Below are 23,602 nucleotides of genomic sequence, written 5' to 3'. Positions count from 1 at the left end.
AAGTGAAATATCTTTTCTTTTAGAGAGCCTCTGTTTGTTCTTTAAGTTGACAACCACTAGGCAGGTAAAAAGTTAACATTTACTGAGCACTTATTTTTTATATTTTTTGAGACAGAGTCTTGCTCTGTCACCCAGACTGTAGTGCAGTGGTGCAATCTCAGCTCACCACAATCTCCACCTCCCAGGTTCAAGTGATTCTCCTGCCTCAGCCTCCTGAATAGCTGGGATTACAGGCATGTGCTACCATGCCCAGCTAGTTTTTGTATTTTTAGTAGAGACGGCGTTTCACCATGTTGACCAGGCTGATCTTGAACTCCTGACCTCAGGTGATCCACCTGCCTTGGCCTCCCTAAGTGCTGGGATTACAGGCATGAGCCACCATGCCTGGCCTTACTGAGTACTTAATATATGCCAGAAGTTCTTCGAGGTGCATTTAATCCTTCCAGATTCACTACGAGGTTAAACTAGTATTATACCCATTTTAAAGATGGGAAAACTGAGGCTCTGGTGGTTAAGAGACTTCCCAAAGGTCATAACCCTAGTAAGTGCCAAAGCTAGGATTCAAACTCAAGCACCCTGTCTTCAGAGCTCAGGCATACTGCCTCACTTAATAGTAATGATTATTATTTTTTAATCATAACTTGCTTGGCTACAGTATTCTATAGTTTATAAGGCGCTTTCCACTCACTCTTTCATTTCTCACCACAGCAGCCTAGGGAGGGAGAAAATGTTTACTCCCAATTTATAGAGGGGAGGGGGAAACCGGCTGTGAAAGGGGGAGCTGACTTGCCTTGCCAAGGTCACACAACAAGGTCAGTGGCAGAAGTAGGGCTGGAGCTTGGAATTTTCCAAATTAGGACTTCAAATTTGGGGGGCCCTTCTCCAGCCTTGGCCAGTTCCCAAGCTCCCCCAGTAACATGCCTTCTGGCTAGAGGCCTTGAGCCTCCCACCCCAGGTCAGCTGTGCCTGGACTTCTACCCTTCAGCTGCAGGGTCCCAAGGCTGTGTCCTCCATGCCACCACCCCCCACCCCCGCCCTCCCCATCTGATGGGAGGGGCAGGAACTCCAGGGCTGGTGGAGTTTCCGACTAGGCAGGAAAAAGAACAAAGGAACTGAGGTGGGGGTTGGAGGGGATGGCCAGGAGGGTGGCAGGAGTAGAGGGGACACTTCACCATGGAATATGAAGTCAAGAAAGGGAAGAAGGTAGGTGGGAGGATGGGAGGGACGCAGGGAAAGGAATGTCCCCAAAGCTGGGGAAGGGGGCAGACTGGGGTGGGCGAGGGATTGGTAGTGAGGGGCATAAGGGGGACCTTTCTTCTTATTTGGAGGTAACTTCCTTCCCACTCTTGGGCAGCCAGAACTTCAGGCTCTAAACTCCCTATTTCTCCACTCTCAGTGGGCTCTGGCATCCCTAAAATGGACAGACAGGGACCCTCCCAGGAAACCTGGCCAGACAGACTTACTTTGGGAGATTCTCCACACCTGCTTCCCTGCTATTTCTGGTGGCTCCCTCCTGCAGCCTCTCAGACAGACACTCAGCAGATCCATTCTCCTGCTCACCACAATCCCAGACAGAAGGACCCAGCCGGGGCAATTCTGATAGGAGGTCACCTACCTAGGCTTGAGTCTTCCGCCTGCTTCCCTGCTCCTCCCCACCTTTATACAAGGGCCTATGTGTAAGGCGTCAGCCAGGAGCCATTCCCCCACCCCCAGATCCTCACCCCTTCTGACTCTGAAAAGATTTCTGGTATGGTTCCCCAGGTGTCTCACCTGGTTGTCTTTGGAGTTCAGGGAACCACTCTTATTTCAACTTCTATCTCACCCCCATTTCCACACTCCCCTCTCCCCTCTCCACCAGAAATGTGGGTCTGGGCTGTTGTGAAAGGTGCCCACATGAACCACAGAGGGCTCAGAAGGGAGTCAACACATAGGTGCATGTTTTCTCTTGGTTTGTTCTTTTAACAGATATTTATTGAGTGCCTATTATGCACCAAGCACTTCAGTTTTTAAAAGGCAATGAACAAATAAATGGAAAATTGCATAGGAGGGCTGGATGCAGTGGCTCATGCCTGTAATCCCAGCACTTTGGGAGGCCGAGGCAGGCAGATCACCTGAAGTCAGGGGTTCGAGACCAGCCTGGCCCACATGGCCAGCTACTCAGGAGGTCGAGGCAGGAGAATCACTTGAATCCAGGAGGCAGAGGTTGCAGTGAGCTGAGATCATGCCACTGCACTCCAGCCTGGGTGACAGAGTGAGACCCTGTCTCAAAATAAATAAATAAAAATTTACAGAAGGTCTATACTCAGTGCTGAAGGACAGAATATTAGGGTACCCAGCCCTAGACTGGTCAGTTTGAGTCGAGAGCTGATGGGTGGAAGGAAAGTGGGTAGGGAAGAGTGTTTGGGGCAGAGGAACAGCATATGCAAAAGCCCCACAGTGGGAAGGAATATAGCAAGCTGGAGGGACTGAAGGAGGACTGTGTAGTGGGGGCCCAGGGGACAAGAGTGAGACAAATGGGACTGGATAGGTGGGCAGAGCTGAGCCATTCAGGGCCACCGACAAAAATACCAATGCCACCCCATCCCCACCACACACACATATGCAAGACAAAGTCCCAGCTCCATAGCTGGCATTCAAGGCCTCTATGTGTTCATCTCATAATCTAGCCACTCAGGCTGACTGCACATGGCTTCTCCACGCTCACCCTCAACCAGCCTTTGAGGCACCCAGAATTCTGCATATGCTGTGCCCTCTGCCTGGCATGTTTTCTCCCAGATAGCTTCCTCTCATTCCTCAGTTTCTACATACCCCATCCAGGCTCTATAATATTGGTTCTAATCTAAGTTGAGCACCCATTAGAATCACCTGAGGGCTTGTTAAAACAGATCACTGGGTTTTACCCCCAGTTTCTGGGCCAATAGGTCTGGGGTGGGGTTCAAGGAATTGCATTTCTGGCCAGGCACAGTGGCTCATGCCTGTAATCACAACACTTTGGGAGGCTGAGGCAGGAGGATTGCATGAGCCTAGGAGTTCAAGACCAGACTGGGCAACAGAGTGAGACCTCATCTCTTAAAAATATGTATATTAGCTAGGTGTCGTGGTGGTGCATGCCTGTGGTCCCAGCTACTGTGAGGCAGAGGTGGGAGGATCGCCTGAGTCAGAAAGAATTTGCAATTCTAACAGGCCAACAGGTTATGCTGATGGTTATGGGGCTACACTTTGAGAATCACCTGTTTAGATCCTGGCTACTCAAAGTGTGGCGCACAGACCAGTAACATCAGCACCAGATGGGAGTCTGGTAGAAATGCAGAGTCTCAGGCCCCAACCCAACCCTACTGAATCAAAACTCGAGGGCACATAAAGTTGGAAACTCACGAGTCTAGGTCATTTCTCACAAGCCCTAGAGGCAAGGATGGGGTCCAGGTCGCCAGTGAATCCTTAGCACCCAGCACAGAGTCCAGCCATACAGGTGTGAATAAATGTTTACTGAATGAATGAGTAAATGAACAGATGTATTTGTGGACTTGTGTTCTGCTTACCCGAACAAGAATGTGAGCTCCTTATGGGCGGGGGTGGGGAGAGGAGGGTTGACACCACACATTGACTCAGCGGTTTTCAGTTGAGCTGCCTTTTGAAATTACCTAAGGAGGCTTTAAAAAACTTAGTGAATTTAAGATTAAGTCTATTAAGCCCAATGGCTCACACCTGTAATCCCAGCACTTTGGGAGCCCAAGGTAGGAGAATCATTTGAGCTCAGGAGTTCAAGACCAGCCTAGGCAACACAGTGAGACCTCATCTCTACTAAAAATTTTTAAAATTAGCAGGGCATGGTGGCACACACCTGTAGTCCCAACTACTTGGAAGGCTGAGGCAGAGGGATTGCTTGAGCCTAAGAGATTGAGGCTGCAGTGAGCTATGATTGTGCCACTGAGTGGCATAATCATTGAGCTGAGTGTTGCAATCTCAGCTCACAGCAGCCTCGCCCTCCCAGGCTCAGGTGATCCTCCCACGTTAGCCTCCCAAGCAGCTGGGATTACAGGGTCGTACCACCACACCACACCTGGCTAATTTTTTTTTTTTTTTTGAGGTGGAGTCCTGCTCTGTCTCCCAGGCTGGAGTGCAGTGGCACGATCTTGGCTGACCACAACCTCTACCTCGCAGGTTCAAGCGACTCTCCTGCCTCAGCCTCCTGAGTAGCTGAGATTACAGGCATACGCCACCACACCCAGCTAATTTTTATATTTCTAGTAGAGATAGGGTTTCGGCATGTTGGTCAAGCTGGTCTCGAACTCCTGACCTCATAATCCGCCCGCCTCTGCCTCCCAAAGTGCTGGGATTACAGGCATGAGCTACCGTGTCCGGCTGGTATATTTTTTGTAGAGACGGTTTCACCATGTTGCCAAGGCTGGTCTCGAACTCCTGGGCTCACAGCTCTCCTCCCTCCTCAGCCTCCCAAAGTGCTAGGATTACAGGCGTGAGCCACTGCACCTGGCCTTCCCCAGGTAGTTCTAAAGGATAGCCAGGGTTGGGAGCGACTGCTCTGAAGTGCAGTCCCACACTTGAGCTTGCATCAGAAGCACCTGGAGAGCTTGTTGGGCCCTGCTCCCAGAGTTTCTGATTCAGTGGGTCTGGGATGGGGCTCGAGAATCTGCATTTCTCTCACTTCCTAGGTGGTGATGTTGCTGCTACTGGTCCAGGAATCTCATATTGAAAAATGCTGTTCTAGATGGAACTCAAACTTTCTTTTGAGATTCAGATGGTTCGTCTGGGCTGAGCCCCAGAATTTGCACCTTTAACCTTGATCCAGGCCATTGTTATGCAGGTGTCCCTGAATTCTACTTAAATGTACTTATTAATGATTTCTAACTTTTAGGAAAGCACAGAGAATAGCATAAGAAATATTGAATCCTAATATATATTATACATATATACACATACACACACAAACACACACACCCCTCTGCCTCTGCCTCTGCCTCCTGGGTTCAAGTGACTCTCCTGCCTCAGCCTCTCGAGTAGCTGGGATTACAGGCTCCTGCCACAATGCCTGGCTAATTTTTTTATTTTTAGTAGAGATGAGTTTCACCTTGTTGGCCAGGCTGGTGTCCAACTCCTGACCTCAAGTGATCCATTCGCCTCAGCCTCCCAAAGTGCTGGGATTACAGGCGTGAGCCACCACGCCCGGCCTTGAATCCCAATATTTTTCTGCATTTGCCCCAGCCTAGACTCATTCCTCAAACCTGGTTGGCAGGAGCTACACTCTCACCTGGGTGTTCAGAAAGAAGGTTTTGGGACCCAGAATGCCCAAGGTGAACTCTTGGTTCCACCACTACTGGCTGGTGACTAGCAGCTAGGTCCTCTCTAGGACTCAGTTTCTCCATCTGTAAAATGAAACTTACAGAGGTACCCCTTCTGCAGAGTTTTAGTGAGAGGTAATGTAAGTTAAAATGAGTATAATAAGTGCTCAATAAAAGCAGCCACTGTTAGCACTCTCATTCCTTGTCTCCTCCCCAGGGCTTTGTATCCCCCATCCGAAGGCTGGTGTTCCCCAAGGCGGGGCGCCGAGCAGCCTGCAGGAGCAGCGTGAGCCGCCGGCCCTTGCACTCAATGCCCCTTTATCCCCCCGACTACCTCATCGACCCCCAGATTCTGCTGTGTGACTACCTGGAGAAAGAGGTCAAGGTACGTGCAGGATGAGAAGGGGTGAGAAAAACCTTGGGGTGAGGAGACCCTCCCCTCTCTTTGACACCAAGTTCTGATCAGCCCTGTCTCATACAGGGGAAGTTTCGGCTCCTGGGAAAGAGGCCTGGGTTCATGTCCTCAGCAAGTGACTTCCATCTGCTGAGTATCCTCCATGTTCCCATCCCCAGGGGAGAGTGGATAGGAGAGTGTTCTGTGCACAGAAAAGCCCTATCTTTGTCAATTGAAATAACAGAAGGGGAGACTCACTAAAAGAAAGTGGTGTTTACTCAGGAATAGGCATTGCAATGGGAATATGGGTGGCATGGTAAACTGTGTGTATGCAGGAGGTAAAGGAAGGCAAAGATTTTTAAAGAAAAAGTAAGGAGGATTACATAATTGTTTTGAGATAATTATCCCTGGCTGCAAGGATCAATAACAAGGGCAGCGCCATTTCCAAGTTGGACAAGCTGTTGCTGTCCTTGCAGGAATCTGTGTGGGGTGTGTGTGTGTGTGTGTGTGTATGTAAGGTTGCGATGGCCTTTATGCAAAGTTGTAGTTTTTCCAGTCTTTTTGATAGTTCTTGTTATCAGGCCTTCATGCATGGGAATCCTCCCTTCTATTTGTCAGGGCTTTTAACACAAGTGACTATTTTGATTGACTTTCACATTTCCCATGAGATTTTACTGCACAGACTTTGCTGTTACTCAGACAGTAGCCAGATTAACAGCAAGGCACAAAGGACTTCCACCACTTAGGAGCTGTACTTCTCTGTCTCTATTGTTTTTCTTTTTTTTTTTTTGGAAATGAAATCTTGTTCTGTTACCCAGGCTGGAATGCAGTGGCACCATCTCGGCTCACTGTAACCTCTGCCTCCCAGGTTCAAGCGATTCTCCTGCCTCAGGCCTCCTGAGCAGCCGGACCACAGATGCACATTACCACATCCAGCTAATTTTTTTTGTATTTTTAATGGAAATGGGGCTTCACCATGTTGGTCAGGCTGGTCTCGAACACCTGACCTCAGCTGATCCTCCCACCTTGACCTCCCAAAGTGCTAGGATTACAGGTGTAAGCCACTGTGCCTGGCCAGGAGCTATACTTCTATTTCATGAACACCGTGAAGAGGCAATGATTGATATGGGGGTAGGGTTTTCCAAATTAGCAAACAACAAGCCACCTAGTAAAATCTGAATTTCAGATAAGCAATGAATACTTTCTTAGCATAAATATGTCCAAAATATTGCAAGGGACTAAAAATACTAAAAAGAAAAAACTTAGAAATTATTGATTTGAAGTTCAAATTTAACTGGCATCCTGTATTTTATCTGGCAACCCGATATGGAGGGAAAACAAATAAATCCACTTAAAAATTGGGGACTGAAATTTCATACAGAATTAAAGAGGAGAAAAGGTTTGATTGGTGGATTCACCTAGAAGAATACAACTAAAAATAATATTTTAAAAGTTGGCTGGGAGTGACGCCACCCCGGCCCAACCCGCTCAATCCCAGCACTTTGAGGGGCTGAGGCAAGTGTATTACTTGAGGCCAGGAGTTTGAGACCAGCCTGGCCAACATGGTGAAACCTTTCTCTACTAAAAATACAAAAATTCGCCGGGCATGGTGGCTTGTGCCTGTAATTCCATCTACTCAGGAGGCTGAGGGAGGAGAATCGCCTGAACCTGGGAGGTGGAGCTTGCAGTGAGCTGAGATTTTGCCCCTGCACTCCAGCCTGGGTGACAGAGTGAGAGTCTATCTCCAAAAAAAAGTTAATTATTATATTGAATATATTTAAGTGCTAACATTAGGCTATAACTAAGAGTGAATGAAAATTTTATTGATTTCATTTCATCATTTTTTTTTCTGACAAAATGATATACTAATTCAATCCAACATTTTCCTTTTCCATTTGACTTCTGATTTGCAATTTGTTTGACAATGACTCTTGGGGTGGAGAGAGCCATGCAGGCTAGAGGAAATTCACAGGTGGTCAGTTTTTTCAAGCTATTATAATGACTTTTGCTTCCCTGTGGAATCTTATAGCTAGATAACTATGTGCTAAGGCAATATAAGCCAGTAGCTGAGAGTGTGGCTCTGGCAGGTGGAGCCCGGTTTGATCCTCTCTAGCTATCAAATCCTGGACAAGTTGTTTAGTCAGCCATACACTGCCTTGGTTTTTCTCATCCTTAGAAAAGATGAATGACCGAATACACAGAGAGCCCTCAGAACTGTGCCTGGCTTCTCTTATGGGCTCAGTAAAAGTTATTACCAGGTTTTATTAATTTGGGTATTTCTATCTCAGTCTATCCGCACTGCATCAGTGAGCAGGCCAGGGTTCTTCAAGGCTTCAGGGTAACCTCTCTGTGTCCCTCTCACTCCAATTTCCATCCAGTTCCTGGGCCACCTTACCTGGGTGACTTCCTCACTGAACCCCTCCAGTCGGGACGAGCTCCTGCAGCTGTTAGACACCGCCAGGGTGAGACTCTGGGGAGGGAAGAGGGCAGGATCTTGTCCCCTTCTCCCTCTTCTCCCTGCGGACCCCGGGAACTCGAGATCTGCCCCTCCCTGCAGCAGCTGAAGGAGCTGCCGCTGAAGACCACGGCGGAGCAGGACAGCATCCTGAGCCTGTCTGCCCGCTGCCTGCTGCTCACCTGGCGCGACAATGAAGAGCTCATCCTGCGCATCCCTACGCACGAGATCGCCGCCGCCTCCTACCTGCAGGACGACGCGCTGCACCTGCTAGTGCTCAAGACCGGTGCGGCGGGCGGGGGCGGGGCAGGGGCAGAAGGTTTGCGGGGCGAGGAGCTGGACCTGCGGCGGGGGAGGCGGGGGATGGAAAAGGCCTGTCCATACTACGCTGAGACTCGGGGCAGGCCAAAGAGGCCCTGGGCAAGCACACCGGGCCTGAGTTTGAGGATGAAGGTGGGTGACCTGAGCCACTACACCAAGGCCAGGTGGTGGAGCACGGAAAGGGTGGAGAAGCCCAAGACCCAAGGTCAGGACTAGGCCCGCAGTTACCACCTGGCTCAGAGGCTAGGGTGGACCCTGGGGCTGGGGGCGGGGCCTGAGTCCGGGGGCGGGGCTGAGGAGAGGCGGAGGGTCGGAATCCAAAGGGCCGGTCCCTGAAACCCGGGACTGGTCCCCAGTTAAGGCTCCCTAGGGAGAGGACAGCCTGGTCACCACCCTCAGCTCAGAGGGCAGGTCTGAGGCCAGGGGCGCGGGCGGCGTGGGGAGCGTGGAAGCCACCTGGCCACACCACCCGGAGCCCAGGGGTGGAGACTAAGGCCGAGGCGGGCCCGAAAGTGTGGAAGCGGAGTGGACAGGGAACGCGCTAAGTTAAAGCCGGGGGCCAGGCGGCGGTGGGACCCCAGAACCGCGGGGTGCTCCAGCCGGCCTCAGAGGGGGTCTCTGAGCCCCGATCCCCGAGGCTGACGGCCCCCTGGGCTCTCCTAGGTCTGGGTGTGGACCCGGTGCCGGCCGGCGTGGACGCCAGCCCTGGCGGCGCAGGACGCGACCCCGGCCCGCCAGGCGCGGCGCCCGAGAAGCGGCGGGTGGGCACCGCGGAGCGGCGCCACACCATCTGCAGCCTGGACTGGCGGATGGGGTGGGGCGGGGGCGCCGCGGAGGCCCGGGCCGGGGGAGGCGGCGGCGGCAGCCTGGAGCGCCAGCGAGCCGGGGCGCGGGCGTCGGGCAGCTGGGAGCGGCGGCAGACGTTCAGCGGCAGCTGGGAGCGGCGGCACGGAGGCGGCGGCGGCGGCGGCGGCACGGGCAAGCCGGGCGGCAGCTGGGAGCGGAGGCAGGCGGGCGGCGGCGGCGGCGGCAGCTGGGAGCGGCGACACCCCGGCCCCAACCCGCTCGACCCGCAGGACCCCAGCCCCGACGCCTACTGCAACCTGGTCATCTTGGCTGTGGCCAACAGGGTGAGCCCGAGGGCAGCCCGCGCCCAAAGCCCGGCTTCCCCCCACCCTGCCCCCGCCCCACCCACCAGGTTCCTGGGTTCTGCCCCTGCCTTTTCCCTGCACCCACCCCACCTAGTGGCTCCTAAACTCCGGACCTGGGCACCTCCAGGTGCCTCCTCCTGGCTCCCGCAAGGGAACGAACTCTCACAGTGGCCAAAACAAACTAGATCTCATCTCCAGCCGCGTTCCTTCTTCAACGTTGTCAGTGTTGTCCCCACCGCGGTAACATTCACGAGGACACGAATCACCAGCATGAATCGAGGGCCCGCTCATGGCAGACACAGGGCAGCATCGACTCATTTAATTCTCACAGCAACCTCTGGAGGCAAATATTACAACGACTGTATCACCATTCTATAGAGAAGGAAACCGAGACCCATAGATGAAGTAACATAGGCGAGGTCACACGGGAAGCGCTAGGTGGTTTTAAGATTCAAATCCAGGAAGTGCAGAGTCAGTACTCTTGATAACTAAGGTGGTCAGCCAAGGCAGAAGCCTTCTTGCCGTTCTTCCTTCCCCCTCTGTCTTCCCCTTTTCTTCCCCCATCCTCTACATTCCCCCTTGCTTTTATTCATCCAACCATGTTTATTGAGTGCCAGCTCTGTGCTAGGCAATGGGCTAGGTTCTATGGACACAGACGTGAAAAGACATCTGGTGTCCTCCCTCAGGGAGCTCACAGTCTAGCAGACACCTTCAAGTTCTGAGCATTCTAAGCTTTTCCTCTGATCTTGGACCACCAAATCTCTCTGTATAAAAACAGTGGTGAACGAAACATAGTTCCTGTCTAAAGGGCAAGGCATTAATCACCAGTAAACTCAGACACCACAGCCGTCTCTCTCCCCTTGAAACACTTCCTCACTTGGCTTCCAGCTCTCCACCTTCTCCAGGCTTTTCTCCTACCAAGCTGGTTCCTCCTCTTCTCTCCAGAAGTTGGAGTGCCCCAGACTTCGCGCCCTCGATCCTCTTCCCTCCTCCATCTATCCTACATCTACCCATTTCCAGGTGATCTCTCGTCTCACGGCTTTTGGAACACTGAACATTCCTCAGGTTTTATTTCTCACCAAATCTCAATGCAGTCTCTCTATCTGAAGGTCTGACAACTGTTTCAAACCCAACACATCCAAAGCTGAGCTCCAATCTCCTCCCCCAAGCCTGCTACTCCCTTGGTTTCCCTGTCACAATGAATAGCAGCTGCATCCTTACATTGCTCAGGCCAAAACCTTGCAGTGGCCCTTGGATGGCTCTCACGGTGTCTTTCTCACACATGCCCCATATCCACTCTGTCAATCAATTTTGTTGGCTCTTATTTTTAAAACATAACCAGGCTTGTAATCCCAGCACTTTGGGAGGCTGAGGCTGGTGGATCACCTGAGGTCAGGAGTTCAAGACCAGCCTGGCCAACATGGTGAAACCCCACCTCTGCTAAAAATACAAAAATTATCCAGGTGTGGTGGCAGGTGCCTGTAATCTCAGCTACTCAGGAGGCTGAGGCATGAGAATCACTTGAACCCAGGAAGTGGAGGTTGCAGTGAACCGAGATGAAGCCACTGCACTCCAGCCTCAGTGACAGAGCGAGACTCTGTCTCAAAACAACAACAATGAAAACATAATCAAAACCCATTTACTTCTCCCCATCCTCCCCTGTACCCACCCAGGTCCATGCCTCATTTTCTTTCACCTGAATCGTGTGGTCACCCTGTAACCGGTTCAGCCCTTGCTGGCAGTCTCCTCCCCCACACAGAGTGGTTCTGTTAGCATGTAAGTCACATCATGTCACTACTCTGCATCTTCAGTGGTTTCCCATTTCACTCCAGGTAAAAGCTAACATCCTTACAGTTGCTTACAAGGCCATTTGTACTCCAGCCACCATGCCTACTTCCTCTGTGGCTGGAAATAGGATTCCAGACAAAGCCAACAGTGTGCCCTGTTCATCCCACTGGACTGTGAGGGCTTTGGGATACTAAACCCGGCCCAGTGCCGGTCACACAATAGGACTAAATGGGAATTTGTGGAGTGAGTAAATAAAAGTAATCCTAACACTTTGGGAGGCTGAGGCAGGCAGATCACTAGGGCCCAGGAGTTCCGGACCAGCCTTGGCAACATGGCAAAACCCCATCTCCACTAAAGTTACAAAAAATTAGCTGGGTATGGCAGTGTGTGCCTTCGCTACTCAGGAGGCTGAGGTGGGAGGATCACCTGAGCTCAGGAAGTCGAGGCTGTAGTGAGCCATGATTGTGCCACTGGGCGACTGGAGTGTGACTCTATCTCAAAAAAAAAAATTGCTTTTCAGGGGTGTCCAAGTGTCTGGCTTCTTATCTGAGTGATCCTGGTCCCAAGGAGGGTATAGGAGTTAGAGTCAAAGAGCCTTGGATGCTGGTGCTAACTAATGCCATGAACCTGCTGTGTGAGCCTAGGCAATTCACTTACCCACTCTAAGTCTCAGCATCTTTGACTGTAAAATAAGAATCCTCTTTGCCCGGTCCATTTTGTAGGTTTATGGTAAGGATCAGTCCTGGTTTAATTATTAGGACACACCCACTATCCCAAAATGCCTATCCTGAGTTACATTTTAATTTATACTTTGGGATTTTTTATTTTTATTTTTTGCATCCAACCATCCATTATCTTGGGGCTTTTTAGAGACACAACATAGAGAAAAGCTTCATGAAGACAGTGTCTTCATCAGTTACTGCCTTTCTATGTGTCCTAAGGTGTAAAGAGGTAAATTAAAGAGCTAAATTCCTCTTCAGATCTGCAGTCTCAAAAAAGTTTTAGCCAAGAACTTAAATTCCTTCTATAAGAGACTGAATTTTATTTATCCTGCTTTCATTTTCTTTTCTTTTTTTTTTTAGACAGAGTTTTGCTCTTGTTGCCCAGGCTGTAGTGCAATGGTGTGATCTTGGCTTTCCATAACCTCTGCCTCCCAGGTTCAAGCCATTCTCTTGCCTCAGCCTCCTGAGTAGCTGGGATTACAGGCATGTGCCACCACGCCCGGATAATTTTTGTGTTTTTAGTAGAGACAGGGTTTCACCATGTTGGCCGAGCTGGTCTCAAACTCCTGACCTCATGATGTGTCTGCCTCAGCCTCCCAAAGTGCTGGGATTACAGGTGTGAGCCACTGCATCCAGCCTCTGCTTCCATTTTCACACTGAATGCCAGGAAATTCATATCTAAATATGGCTTCCAGTATTAGTAACTATATTGAGCCTAAAATTTTGATACGTTTAATCATCCCTTCTCCCACTAGGCATTAGGATAACTGGATTCTAATCCTGACTAATCACTTCTTCTCTCTGGGTCTCAGTTTCCATACCTATACATTAAACTAAATCAGGATTTATCTTAGATGGGCATCAAGAAGGCTGATGAATCCTCTAGAAATCTGGGGTACATTTTTCATGGCACAAGAGTCAGATGTGTCACTGAATTCTATAAAGGGGTCTCAAGATCCAGAGAGTAGCCATATAATTTTGATGGAAAAAGTCTTGAGAGCCAATTTACAGGGCTCTACACGTGTGTATCTTTGTGCACATCTTCACGCTGTTTTAGGAAGCAGGGTAACATCCTGGTGGTTGGTGAGGGCCTGAACTCTCTCTCCTCCTCCCTGGGCCAGGACGCTGCAGAGGAGTCCTGCGCACTCATCTGTCAAGTCTTCCAGATCATCTACGGGGACCAGAGTATTGAGTGCGTGGACCGGGCTGGCTACCACTACACATCCACACCTGAACGGCCGTGGCTTTGCAGCCGCAGTGAGTACCAGAACTCCTGACCTCCTCTCCTGTGAAACATCCCAAAAAGGCCAGAGGGAAGATGGCCAGAACTCGGGGCTGATGAAGGCCTTTAGGGTTCCTGATCTCTGCCATAATTATAGTGTGCCCCCCATTTGTAGGTGAAATGTCCATTTTCATGACGATCTCAAACTTAGCTTCTTCAAAGATGTTTGGGCTGCCAAATTCAGAACAAGCCCCCTAGAGTTGAACTCTTCTCTCTCCCTTTTGTTTTTGTGCCCCTGTATTGCAGAAACCTAAGCACATGTATTGTCTATTTACTGAGCCAGTGGTCCCACTAGGACCCTAAGGCAAAACCAAGGTTTCCAGATGGGTCCTTGGATACACTGAAGGACTAGAATGAGAATGAGACTAATAGAGGCATTTGTTGAGCACCAATTGTGTGCCAAGCACAGTACCAATGTGCCATGTCCTCATAGCAACCTTGCCTGTTCTCTGTCACTGTATACCCCGTGGCTACCATGGGACTGGGTACATCAGACACGAAGTATTTTTTGAATGAATGAAAGAACTCTCTGAGGCCTTAGGATTCCAGTTTTACAGATGAGGACATTAAGGCTCAGAGTAGTCAACACATTACTCAAGGTCACTCAGCTGGTAAGTGGCAGAGGCAGGATTCAAACCTGGGTCTGTCTGATTCTGAAGCTCTATCAGCAACAACCTCACTCCCCATGCTGCTTTCAGGCCAGTGGGTGAATTCCCACAGCCACTCTCTCCCACAGCATGGTCCCAACAACAGAATGCTGGCTCTTTTATTCCAAAGACCCTCCCATCTGTCGGAGCTGTGCTTGTTGGGAAGCTGGGTTAGTTCAACTCTCACAAGGTTGATGGGCAAATAAATGAGATAATTCAACAAATATTCCAACAAATTCATTCATTTAGCAAATATTTATTGAGCACCTACTATGTCAGATCCGGTGCTAACCACTAGGTTATTCTGGTGAGCAAAACCAAAGGTGGCCCTGTGTTCATGAAGTTTACTTAGTGGAGGCAGGCTGACAGTAATTAAATAAGGACACAAATAAATATATAACCACAGGCCAGGTGCAGTGGCTTATGCCTGTAATCCCAGCACGTGGGGAGGTGAAGGCAGGTGGATCACCTGAGGTCAGGAGTTTAAGACCAGCCTGGCCAAATGGTGAAACCCCATCTCTACTAAAAATACAACAATAAGCTGGGTGTGGTGGCAGGTGCCTGTAATCCCAGCTACTCGGGAGGCTGAGGCAGGAGGGAATCCATCAAACCTGGGAGGCAGAGTTTGTAATGAGCCAAGATCAAGTGCTGCTCTCCAGCCTGAGCAACAAGAACCAAAATTCTGTTTCAAAATAGATAAATACATAACCACAGACTGTGCTAGGAGAATGTCTAATGAGGAACTGGCCCTGTCTGGAGGGTAAGGAAGCAACACTGAGTGATTAGGAAGGGTGAGGCTAATAACCAGACAAATGAAACAACGGGACCAGGAGGAGAGCATGTTCTTCGTACGTGGCGTTTCTTTGCTCTGAGGGTTTTCTTCACAGCTTTCTTTTTTTTTTTTTTTTCTTTCTGAGACAGGGTCTTGCTCTGTCACCCAGCTGGGACTGCAGTGGTGCAATCACAGCTCACTGCAGCTGTGACCTCCCAGGCCCAAATAATCCTCCAGTGTCAGCCTCCCAAGTAGCTGGGACCACAGGCATGCACAACCACATCCAGCTAATTTTTTTGTTGTTGTAGAAATGAGGTCTCTTTATGTTATCCAGGCTGGTCATGAACTCCTGGGCTCAAGCAATCCTCCGGCCTCGGCCTCTCAAAGTGCTGGGATTACAGGCGTGAGCCACTGCCTTCAGCTGACACTTTTTTTTTCTTGCCTGAAACCCACAGTTGACAAAATATTGTCTCACATGTTTCCTTATCTGCTGCTCCCAAGGCCCCATGAGGACGGCAGGAAGGTGGTATTGTCCCCATGTCGGGGAAGTGGAGGATCAGGAGAGGAGAGGGGAGTTCCCCAGGGTCTGCTGTGTGTTGGTGTCAGAGGCAGGACCGGACTGAGACTGAGGGTGGGGCCTCAGGGAGGAGGGGATGCCGATCCCTGCTTTGCTGCCTCTGACATTGCCTCTGTCTGCTGGTGCCAGGTGAGAGCTGCCGCACAGATGGGACGTACGCCTATGATGCCGACTTCAGCTGCTGCAGCTCCTTGTGAGTACTGCCTGTGTCAGGGAGTCCACCCTGCTCCCCTACCCCTGCACACACAGGGTCACTAGTCTCGACAGGGTAGGAGAAGGTGACTCAACCTTGATGTGTGCTGAGACACGGGGCACTAAGAGGGGGAGGTAAACTGAGCTCTCTGACTCTGGAAACTCACAGGATCCAGACCCCTGAGAGACCCAGGAGACACTAGAACTCAGACCCGGTCTACACAGGCCTGTGTGGTTCTCTCCCAGTCATCCAGGCATAGTGGCCTGCAGAGACCAAAATCATGGCTAAAGGCCAAAAAATAATTTTGATTTATTTTGATTTTGGTTTCACGTAATAGAAAACCCCAAAAAGAGTATCTTAAACAAAATAGAACTTTTTTTCTTATATCTAACATAAAATAGAGCAATTCAACGTTTCATGGTTGTTAGGAGTTCGGGCTTCTCTTTCCTCCCCTACCCTCTTCAGGACTTGCAACAATCCTCAAGGTCACCTCATGGACCAAGATGGTGGTTGTAGCTCCAGCCATCACAGTAGCATGCCAGGAGCCTCTTTAAAGAGTTTTGCCAGATTCCCACCTGATGACTTCTGCTTATATCTCATAGGCAGGACTTGGTCACATAGCCATCACTAGCTGCAAGCAAAGGTGGAAAATTTAGGATTAAAAATATATATGTATTTCAGGCTGGATATGATGGCTCAGACCTGTAATCCCAACACTTTGGGAGGCTGAGGCAGGTGGATTGCTTGAGCCCAGGAATTCCAGACCACCCTGGGCAACATGGTGCAATCCCATCTCCACCAAAAATACAAAAATTTAGCCAGTCTCATAACCAAGTCTCAAATAAATAATTAATTTTAAAAAATTTTCAGGCCAGTAGCAGTGGCTCATGCCTGTAATCCCAACACTTTGGGAGGCCAAGGCAGGAGGATCACTTGAGCCCACAAGTTTGAGACCAGCTGGGCAACATAGGGAGACCCTGTCTCTATTTAAATAAACAAACAAACAAATAGGCTCACGCCTATAATCCCAATATTTTGGGAGACAGATGTGGGCGGATCATGAGGTCAAGAGTTAGAGACCATCCTAGCCAACATGGTGAAACCCTGTCTCTACTAAAATTACAAAAAATTAGCTGGGCATGGCATGAGTGCCTGTAGTCCCAGCTACTCAGGAGGCTGAGGCAAGAGAATTGCTTGAAACTGGAAAACGGAAGTTGCAGTGAGCTGGGATTGCACCACTGCACTCCAGCCTGGAGATAGAGTGAGACTCTGTCTCAAAAAAAAAAAAAATTAATTAATAAACAAAATTTTAAACAATTCAGTTGGGAACATTACCCAGGGTTCTGTTTAGGGTGACCAGCCATCCCAGTTTGCTCAGGAATGAGAGGTTTCCCAGGATATGGGATTTTCGGCGCTAAAACCAAGAAAGTCCTGGGTAGCCTGGTATGAGTTGATCACCTAGTCATGTCACTAAGGGCTTGGGTTTGGCATGTGGCAGTCTCTGCCAGTGATACCTGCCTTACTGTTTTTTTCCTTTTTAGTGGCGATAGATTTGCCTTCCTCATACTGTGTGCCCTTAGGCGAGTCTTTAAACAACCAGATATCTACTAGAGAGAGCAAATAATAACGGTGGTTGAACACTGAGCTTGCTGTGTTCTAAGGGCTATTCTATAAAGCACGTTATTTTTTTCATCGACATAGCAACATTACAGCAGCTACTGTTTATTTATGGCTTGTAGTCCATGATTCTAAATGTTTTACAAATATTAACTCCTCTCATTCTCATGATGACACCAATTATTATTATCCCGTTTTACAGATGGAAAAACTGAGAAATAAAGTTTAGCTTTCTCAAGGTCAAGCAGCTAGCAAGTTGTAGGTCTGGGATTTGAACACAAGAAGGCTGGCTCCGGAGTCCAGTCCCTTAACCACAAAGCTACACTGCTTCTTTGTAGGTAACAATGGAGGATGGTTCTGGAATAATTTAGAGACAAGAAGGCAGGAGCCCAAGGTTGAGTTTTTATTGAGCAATGTTTCTTGAGTACCTTCTATGTGCCAGACACTGTGCTGTGTGCTGGGGATACAGAGGGACGAAAGACAGGGGACAAAACCTGGGCCTGGCACATAGTAGGTGTTCAGCAAATGAAGAAAACCAAGGTCCCCCCTCTCGTCACATTTACGATCTAGCATGGGAGGCAATGAAATCACCATTTAACAGTAACAATCACTAATGGTAATAAGCACTAAAGGGAGGCTCAGGGTGCTATAAGAGAGGCTGAGGGGGACCCCAACTCAGCCGGGGAGTCAGGAGGGCCTCTCAGAGGTGACGGCACATGAACTGAGGCCTGGAAGATGAAAGGGGGAAGAGTGTTCCAGGTAGAGGGAACAGCAAATGTCAGAATTCTGAATTGGCCTGGCATGGTGGCTCACCCCTGTAATCCCAGCACTTTGGGAGGCTGAGGTGGGCAGACTGCTTGAGGTGAGGAGTTCGAGAGGACCTGGGCAACATGGTGAAACCCCGCCCTACTAAAAATTAAAAAATTAGCCAGTCATGGTGGCACATGCCTGTAGTCCCAGCCACTCGGGAGGCTGAGGCATGAAAATCATTTGAATCTGGGAGGCGGAGGCTGCAGTGAGCTGAGATCTCAGCACTGCACTCCAGCCTCAGTGACAAAGCAAGACTCTGTCTCAAAAAAAAAAAAAAAAAATTAAAAAAGACTTCTGAACAGGAAAACAGGATAGAGCTTAGTGGGTTTGAGGAGCAGCAGGTGGCCACTGTAGCTGTGGCAGAGGGTGTGAGGGAGAGAGTGGTCACAGAGGATGCTTGAGGGGACCTGGAAAGGCCATGCATGTCACGAATGAGGGAGCACGTTCGGCAGAGGTTCTAACCCAACCTAGGGGAATTAGGGAACACTCTCCTAAGGAGATGACATTTAAGATCATGGGAAGAGTTAGCTGAACAAAAGGGAGGGGAAAAGAGGCATGCCAGGCAGAGGGGACAGCAGATGCAAACTCTCAGAGGTGAGGAGATAGAAGAAGAGAAGATGGGTGGGGGCACAAAGAGCAGAGGCAAGCACAGTGAGATGAGGCTTGAGAGCTGCCAGGGCCAGGGTACTCGAGGCCTTGGAAGCCAGTGTGTAGTCTAGGATGCGGCCTCAGAGCATCAGCAGCTGAGCCCTGCCACCTTCAGCCTGCCTGAGAGTGAGGAACTGGAGGGAGGTGAATGAAGGCCCCTTTCTTCCCATGCCTGCAGCAATGGCTCCCAGGACACCTTTGAAGCATGTTACAGCGGCACGTCCACACCTTCTTTCCATGGCTCCCACTGCAGCGGCAGCGACCACAGTGGCCTGGGCTTCGAGCAGTTACAGGATTACTTGGTGACGGTGAGCTGGGGCAGGCTGCGGGAACGGCACAAGCAAAAGCCTGGAGCCTGGAGTAAACATTTTGGGAACTGCACATCATCCTGGATGTAACCGAATCAGAGCTCAGGGCAGGAGCTGAGGTTAGGAGAGTAAACTGAGGCCCGCTTGTGAAAGACCTTAACTAATGTCAGCTGGCATTAATTGAGTGCCTTCTGTATACCAGGCACCATTCTAAGCACCTTCATGCATCATTTCTTTTAATCTTTTCAACAACCCCAAGAGGAAGGTGCCATCATTATCCTCACTTTGCAGATGAGAAAAGCAAGCATCGTGGAGGTTGTCACCTACCCAAGATCACAGAGCTGATCCAGTGAAGGGGTCAAGATTTGCACTCAGGCAGCTTGAGTCCACATCCTATTCTTAGATGTAGCCTATGGGGTCTGGATGTCCCCGGAGTAGCCCATGGGAGGGTTTTCAGAGGAGAGCTGAGCCAAACATGCCCTTAGCGAAGGCTCTGGGCCTTTTGGGCAGGGGTTGGGTGAGGTTGCTCCCTGGGATTGATCTCGAATGGTGTCCCCCACATAGTTGCGGAGTAAGCTGGGGCCGCTCGAGATCCAGCAGTTTGCACTGCTGCTGCGGGAGTACCGGCTGGGGCTGTCCATCCAGGACTATTGTGCAGGCCTGCTGAAGCTCTACGGAGACCGGCGCAAGTTCCTCCTCCTCGGTGAGCCCCCGCCGCACCCCAGAGGTCAGCTAGGGCCCCCGCTTGGCCCATGCCATCCCAGTCAGGCACTGCACTGCGAGTGTTTTCTTATCCTTCAGCCTCTGATCAAGCCCAAATCATGAGATTTGAAGGGCAGATGAGGAGCTCAAGGTGTAGAGTAGGGAAAGAATTTGTCAGAGCTGGGAGACACTGTTGATAAGAAGAACTAAGCAGTGGTGTGGTCATTTCATCTTCACAGCAAAGCTGGGAGATGGACTGATTCTTCCCATCTTGCCCCATATGGAAGCTGAGGCTCAGAAAGGCTAAGGAACGTGTCCAAGGTCACACAGCTAGTAAGGAGGACTAATAATAACATGAGGAATAATACGAATAAACTGAGGTGCTTGGCAGTTACCATGTGCCAAGCATCATCTTATTGGTTGCCCCCAATTCTGAGAAGTAGATACTATTATTGGTCCCCATTTTGCAGCAGGTGAGGAAAGTGAGACTCAGAAGCAAAGGACTGAGGTCACATAGCTAGTAAATAGAGACGGAAGTAAAACAAACTGTTTACAGCATGCTCAGTGTGTGCTGAGTACCTCGCTATTTAATCCTCACATCCCTACCCAGAAAACAGGTGCAACGATCTCAATGTCTCAGATGAGGAAAATGAAGTTCAATATACTTAATCAATGGGACTGGCCAGGCGCAGAGGCTCACACCTGTAATCCCAGCACTTTGGGAGTCTGAGGCAGGTGGATCACGAGGTTAGGAGTTCAAGACCAGCCTGGCTAACATAGCGAAACCCCCATCTCTACTAAAAATACAAAAATTAGCCAGGCGTGGTGATGCATGCCTGCAGTCCCAGCTACTTGGGAAGCTGGGGCAGGAAAATGGCTTGAACCTGGGAGATGGAGGTTGCAGTGAGCTGAGATCGCGCCATTGCACTCCAGCCTGGGCAACACAGTGAGACTCTGTCTCAAAAATAAATAAATAGGAATACAATGATGGTACTAATAATAAAAACAAAAATAAGCCTGGAGAGGTGTCTCACACCTGTAATCCCAGCACTTTGGGAGGCTGAGGCTGGGGGATCACTTGAGGTCAGGAGTTCAAGCCCAGCCTGGTCAAACCTTGTCTCTACGAAAAATACAAAAATTAGCAGGGCGTGGTGGTGTGTACCTATAATCCAAGCTACTTGAGAGGCTGAGGCATGAGAACCACTTGAACCTAGGAGGCGGTGGTTATAGTAATATAAAGTACGGTAACCTAGAATGTAGTGAGCATTCACTGTGTGCTGAGCGCTGTGTCGTTATTCACTGGCTTGGAGAGTTAAGGACCTTGGGCAAGGCCACACAGCCAGTGAGTGACAGCAGGGATTTGAACCCAGATCTGCAGAGAGGACGCTTCCCCTGTGGGAGGGAAAGGGGCTGTGCCCCCAGGACTCACCCCGCCCCTCGGCTCGCAGGGATGCGGCCCTTCATCCCGGACCAGGACATCGGCTACTTCGAGGGCTTCTTGGAGGGTGTGGGCATCCGCGAGGGCGGCATCCTCACTGACAGCTTCGGCCGCATCAAGCGCAGCATGAGCTCCACATCGGCCTCCGCGGTGCGCAGCTACGACGGCGCGGCCCAGCGGCCCGAGGCACAGGCCTTCCACCGGCTGCTGGCCGACATCACGCACGACATCGAGGCGCTGGCCCCCGACGACGACGAGGATGAGGATGAGCCCAGGGGCGAGGACGCCGCTGCTGAAGACAACTACCTGTAGCCACTGCCCCGAGGATGATGCGGCCCTGCAGCCCAACTGAGTCTCAGCCTTACCTGGGGGACCCTATCCCGGGGGCCCCTATCCCCAGGGCCCTCTCATCACACCTGGCGGGGACGGGGGCATCTTCACTCCAGGGTCTCGGTCCCTGCCCTTGGGGCCTGGCGCCCTGCAGTACCGAGAGTGTCCTGCAGGGGGAGAACGAAGCCGGGCCCTAAAGTCCAGGCAGCCACCCGGGGCTCCCGGGCTGCTCTGCCGGGCTGGGGCTGAGCAGCGATCCTGCTTTGTCCCAGAAGCCCAGAGCGCTTGGCCCCACAACACACCCTCCTCCCCGGAACGCCGCAACTTTCTGGAAGCTGAGGAAGGCCTGAAGAGTGGGCTCCACCTGCTGGCAGACTGAGAAAAGAATTTCCGGAACTCTGTCCTATTTTACAGATTGGAAAACTGGTTCAAAAAGAGAGGAAGAGGCTTGAGGGAAACTCCTAATTCTCCTTATATGACCTCAAACTGACCGTATTAAATAGCGTGGAAGGTCTTTTTCAGGCTGTAAATGTCAGGGTCCCCCGTCCCCTGATGCCTGACCTGTACAGTCAGTGTGGAGTAGATGGTATTCTCTACCCAGGCTGACTCAGTGGGGTGATCTGGACCCCTTTCTGGCCTTAAGACCCTGAACAAGTTGTTTGTTCAGCTCTGGGATTTGGAGCTAGGCCGACCTGGGGCCTCTATCTGGTTCGTGTCTGAACCTCTGTGTCCCTCCATCTGTCCAGTGAGTTCAGCCCCATCTACCTAACCCAGTGGCCATGGGGATTACTGAGAGCTAAGACCTTAGAGCTGGGTCTAGCACATAAGTGCTCAATAAATGTTGTTCCTCTCCACATCAAACATTTTGTGGCTCTGTTTACCTTTCTTGCATAGTAATGAGCAAAAGATGCCTGGGTGCATCTTACCCCAATTGAGGTGGGGGGTGAGATATTCAGAAGACCCTCAGGGGAGCTCACTGTTTGGGATGAAGAAACAGGATTTCTCCTCTTGGGCCCTTATTACAGCCTAGCTCTGTGCTCAATCCCACGCAAGAAATAGCCAAGACTCCGTAGGCAGCCATCTGGGAGTCTGGGGTAGTCAAAGAAAGGTGAAGGCAAGGTTGGAGAGGTAGAGAAGTCAGGATAAGGACAGCACTCAGCACAGCCTGAGTAAAGGCTGGAAAGCTGAAAGGAATGAGGTCTGAGAGGAGGCACTCACATAGGAGAGCCAAAATGTGTTTGTGAAACCTTGCAAAGCCTTCCATAGCCAGACGCATGGTACCCACCATAAAATAGGTACTGTTAGCAATTTTCAAGTAATATTATTAGGACTCCCGGTCCAAAGAGTTCCGTGATTCAGGCTTGGTTTGTGGTCAATGATCATCCCATCATCGCTGGTCCGTGCAGGGCCCTTCCGATGTTTCATTTTATCCCTCTCCCAATCCACGTGTTCCCCACACTCCTTCTCCCTCTTTACCATGAGCACCTCACCGTACGTGCTGATATATGTCCCTGGGCCTAACCTACACAGTGCTTTGTGTGTGTGTTTGCCTAAATAGTATTATATAAGAGTTTCATTCTATTGCTTCTTTTACTCTAATGTTTTCCTGATTTTTTTTTTTCTTTTTTTGAGACAATCTCGCTCTGTCACCCAGGCTGGAGTGCAGTGGCGCGATCTGGACTTACTGCAACCTCTGTGCCTCAGCCTCCTGAGTAGCTGGGATTACAGGCATGTGCCACCATGCCTGGCTAATTTTTGTATTTTCAGTAGAGATGGGGTTTCACCGTGTTGGCCAGGCTGGTCTTGAACTCCTGACCTCAGGTGATCCATCCTCCTCGACCACCCAAAGTGCTGGAATTACAGGCATGAGCCATCGTCCCTGGCCAATACTTTGCATTTCTAACAAGTACCCAGGTAATGCTGATGATCTACAGACCACTCTGAGAATGACTGATCTGTGATGGCTTCCACTGAGCAAATTCATTCTATTGAGCCATTCCTTAATTTTGAGGTTGTCAATTTTATTTATTTTCATTTTATGGATGAAGGAACTGGAGCTCAAGAGGTGAATACCCCAAGGTCACACAATGAGCTGGGCTTTGGACTCATGTCTGGCTCACCCAGAGCTCAAAACCCTAGCCGCTCTACTG

The 23,602-nt window shown here is 50.3% G+C and overlaps 1 protein-coding gene across 1 annotated transcript; it reads left to right on the top strand.

The window, feature by feature from the left end:
- Positions 1 to 397: 397 nt before the first annotated feature.
- Positions 398 to 22,315, top strand: CCM2L (CCM2 like scaffold protein). Its single transcript, XM_017514679.2, has 10 exons — positions 398 to 1,203; positions 5,515 to 5,682; positions 8,070 to 8,153; positions 8,249 to 8,432; positions 9,131 to 9,597; positions 13,250 to 13,385; positions 15,536 to 15,599; positions 18,853 to 18,982; positions 19,547 to 19,685; positions 21,133 to 22,315. The coding sequence occupies exons 1-10, from the start codon at positions 1,174 to 1,176 to the stop codon at positions 21,432 to 21,434; spliced, it is 1,704 nt and encodes a 567-aa protein (XP_017370168.1). The 5' UTR covers positions 398 to 1,173; the 3' UTR covers positions 21,435 to 22,315.
- The last annotated feature ends 1,287 nt before the right edge of the window (positions 22,316 to 23,602 follow it).

Source organism: Cebus imitator, unplaced genomic scaffold (genome assembly GCF_001604975.1).
Source record: "Cebus imitator isolate Cc_AM_T3 unplaced genomic scaffold, Cebus_imitator-1.0 Scaffold18, whole genome shotgun sequence".
Classification (NCBI taxonomy): Eukaryota; Metazoa; Chordata; class Mammalia; order Primates; family Cebidae; genus Cebus; species Cebus imitator.
Note: the sequence above shows the minus strand (reverse complement) of the source record. Positions and strands in the feature narration are given on the sequence as shown.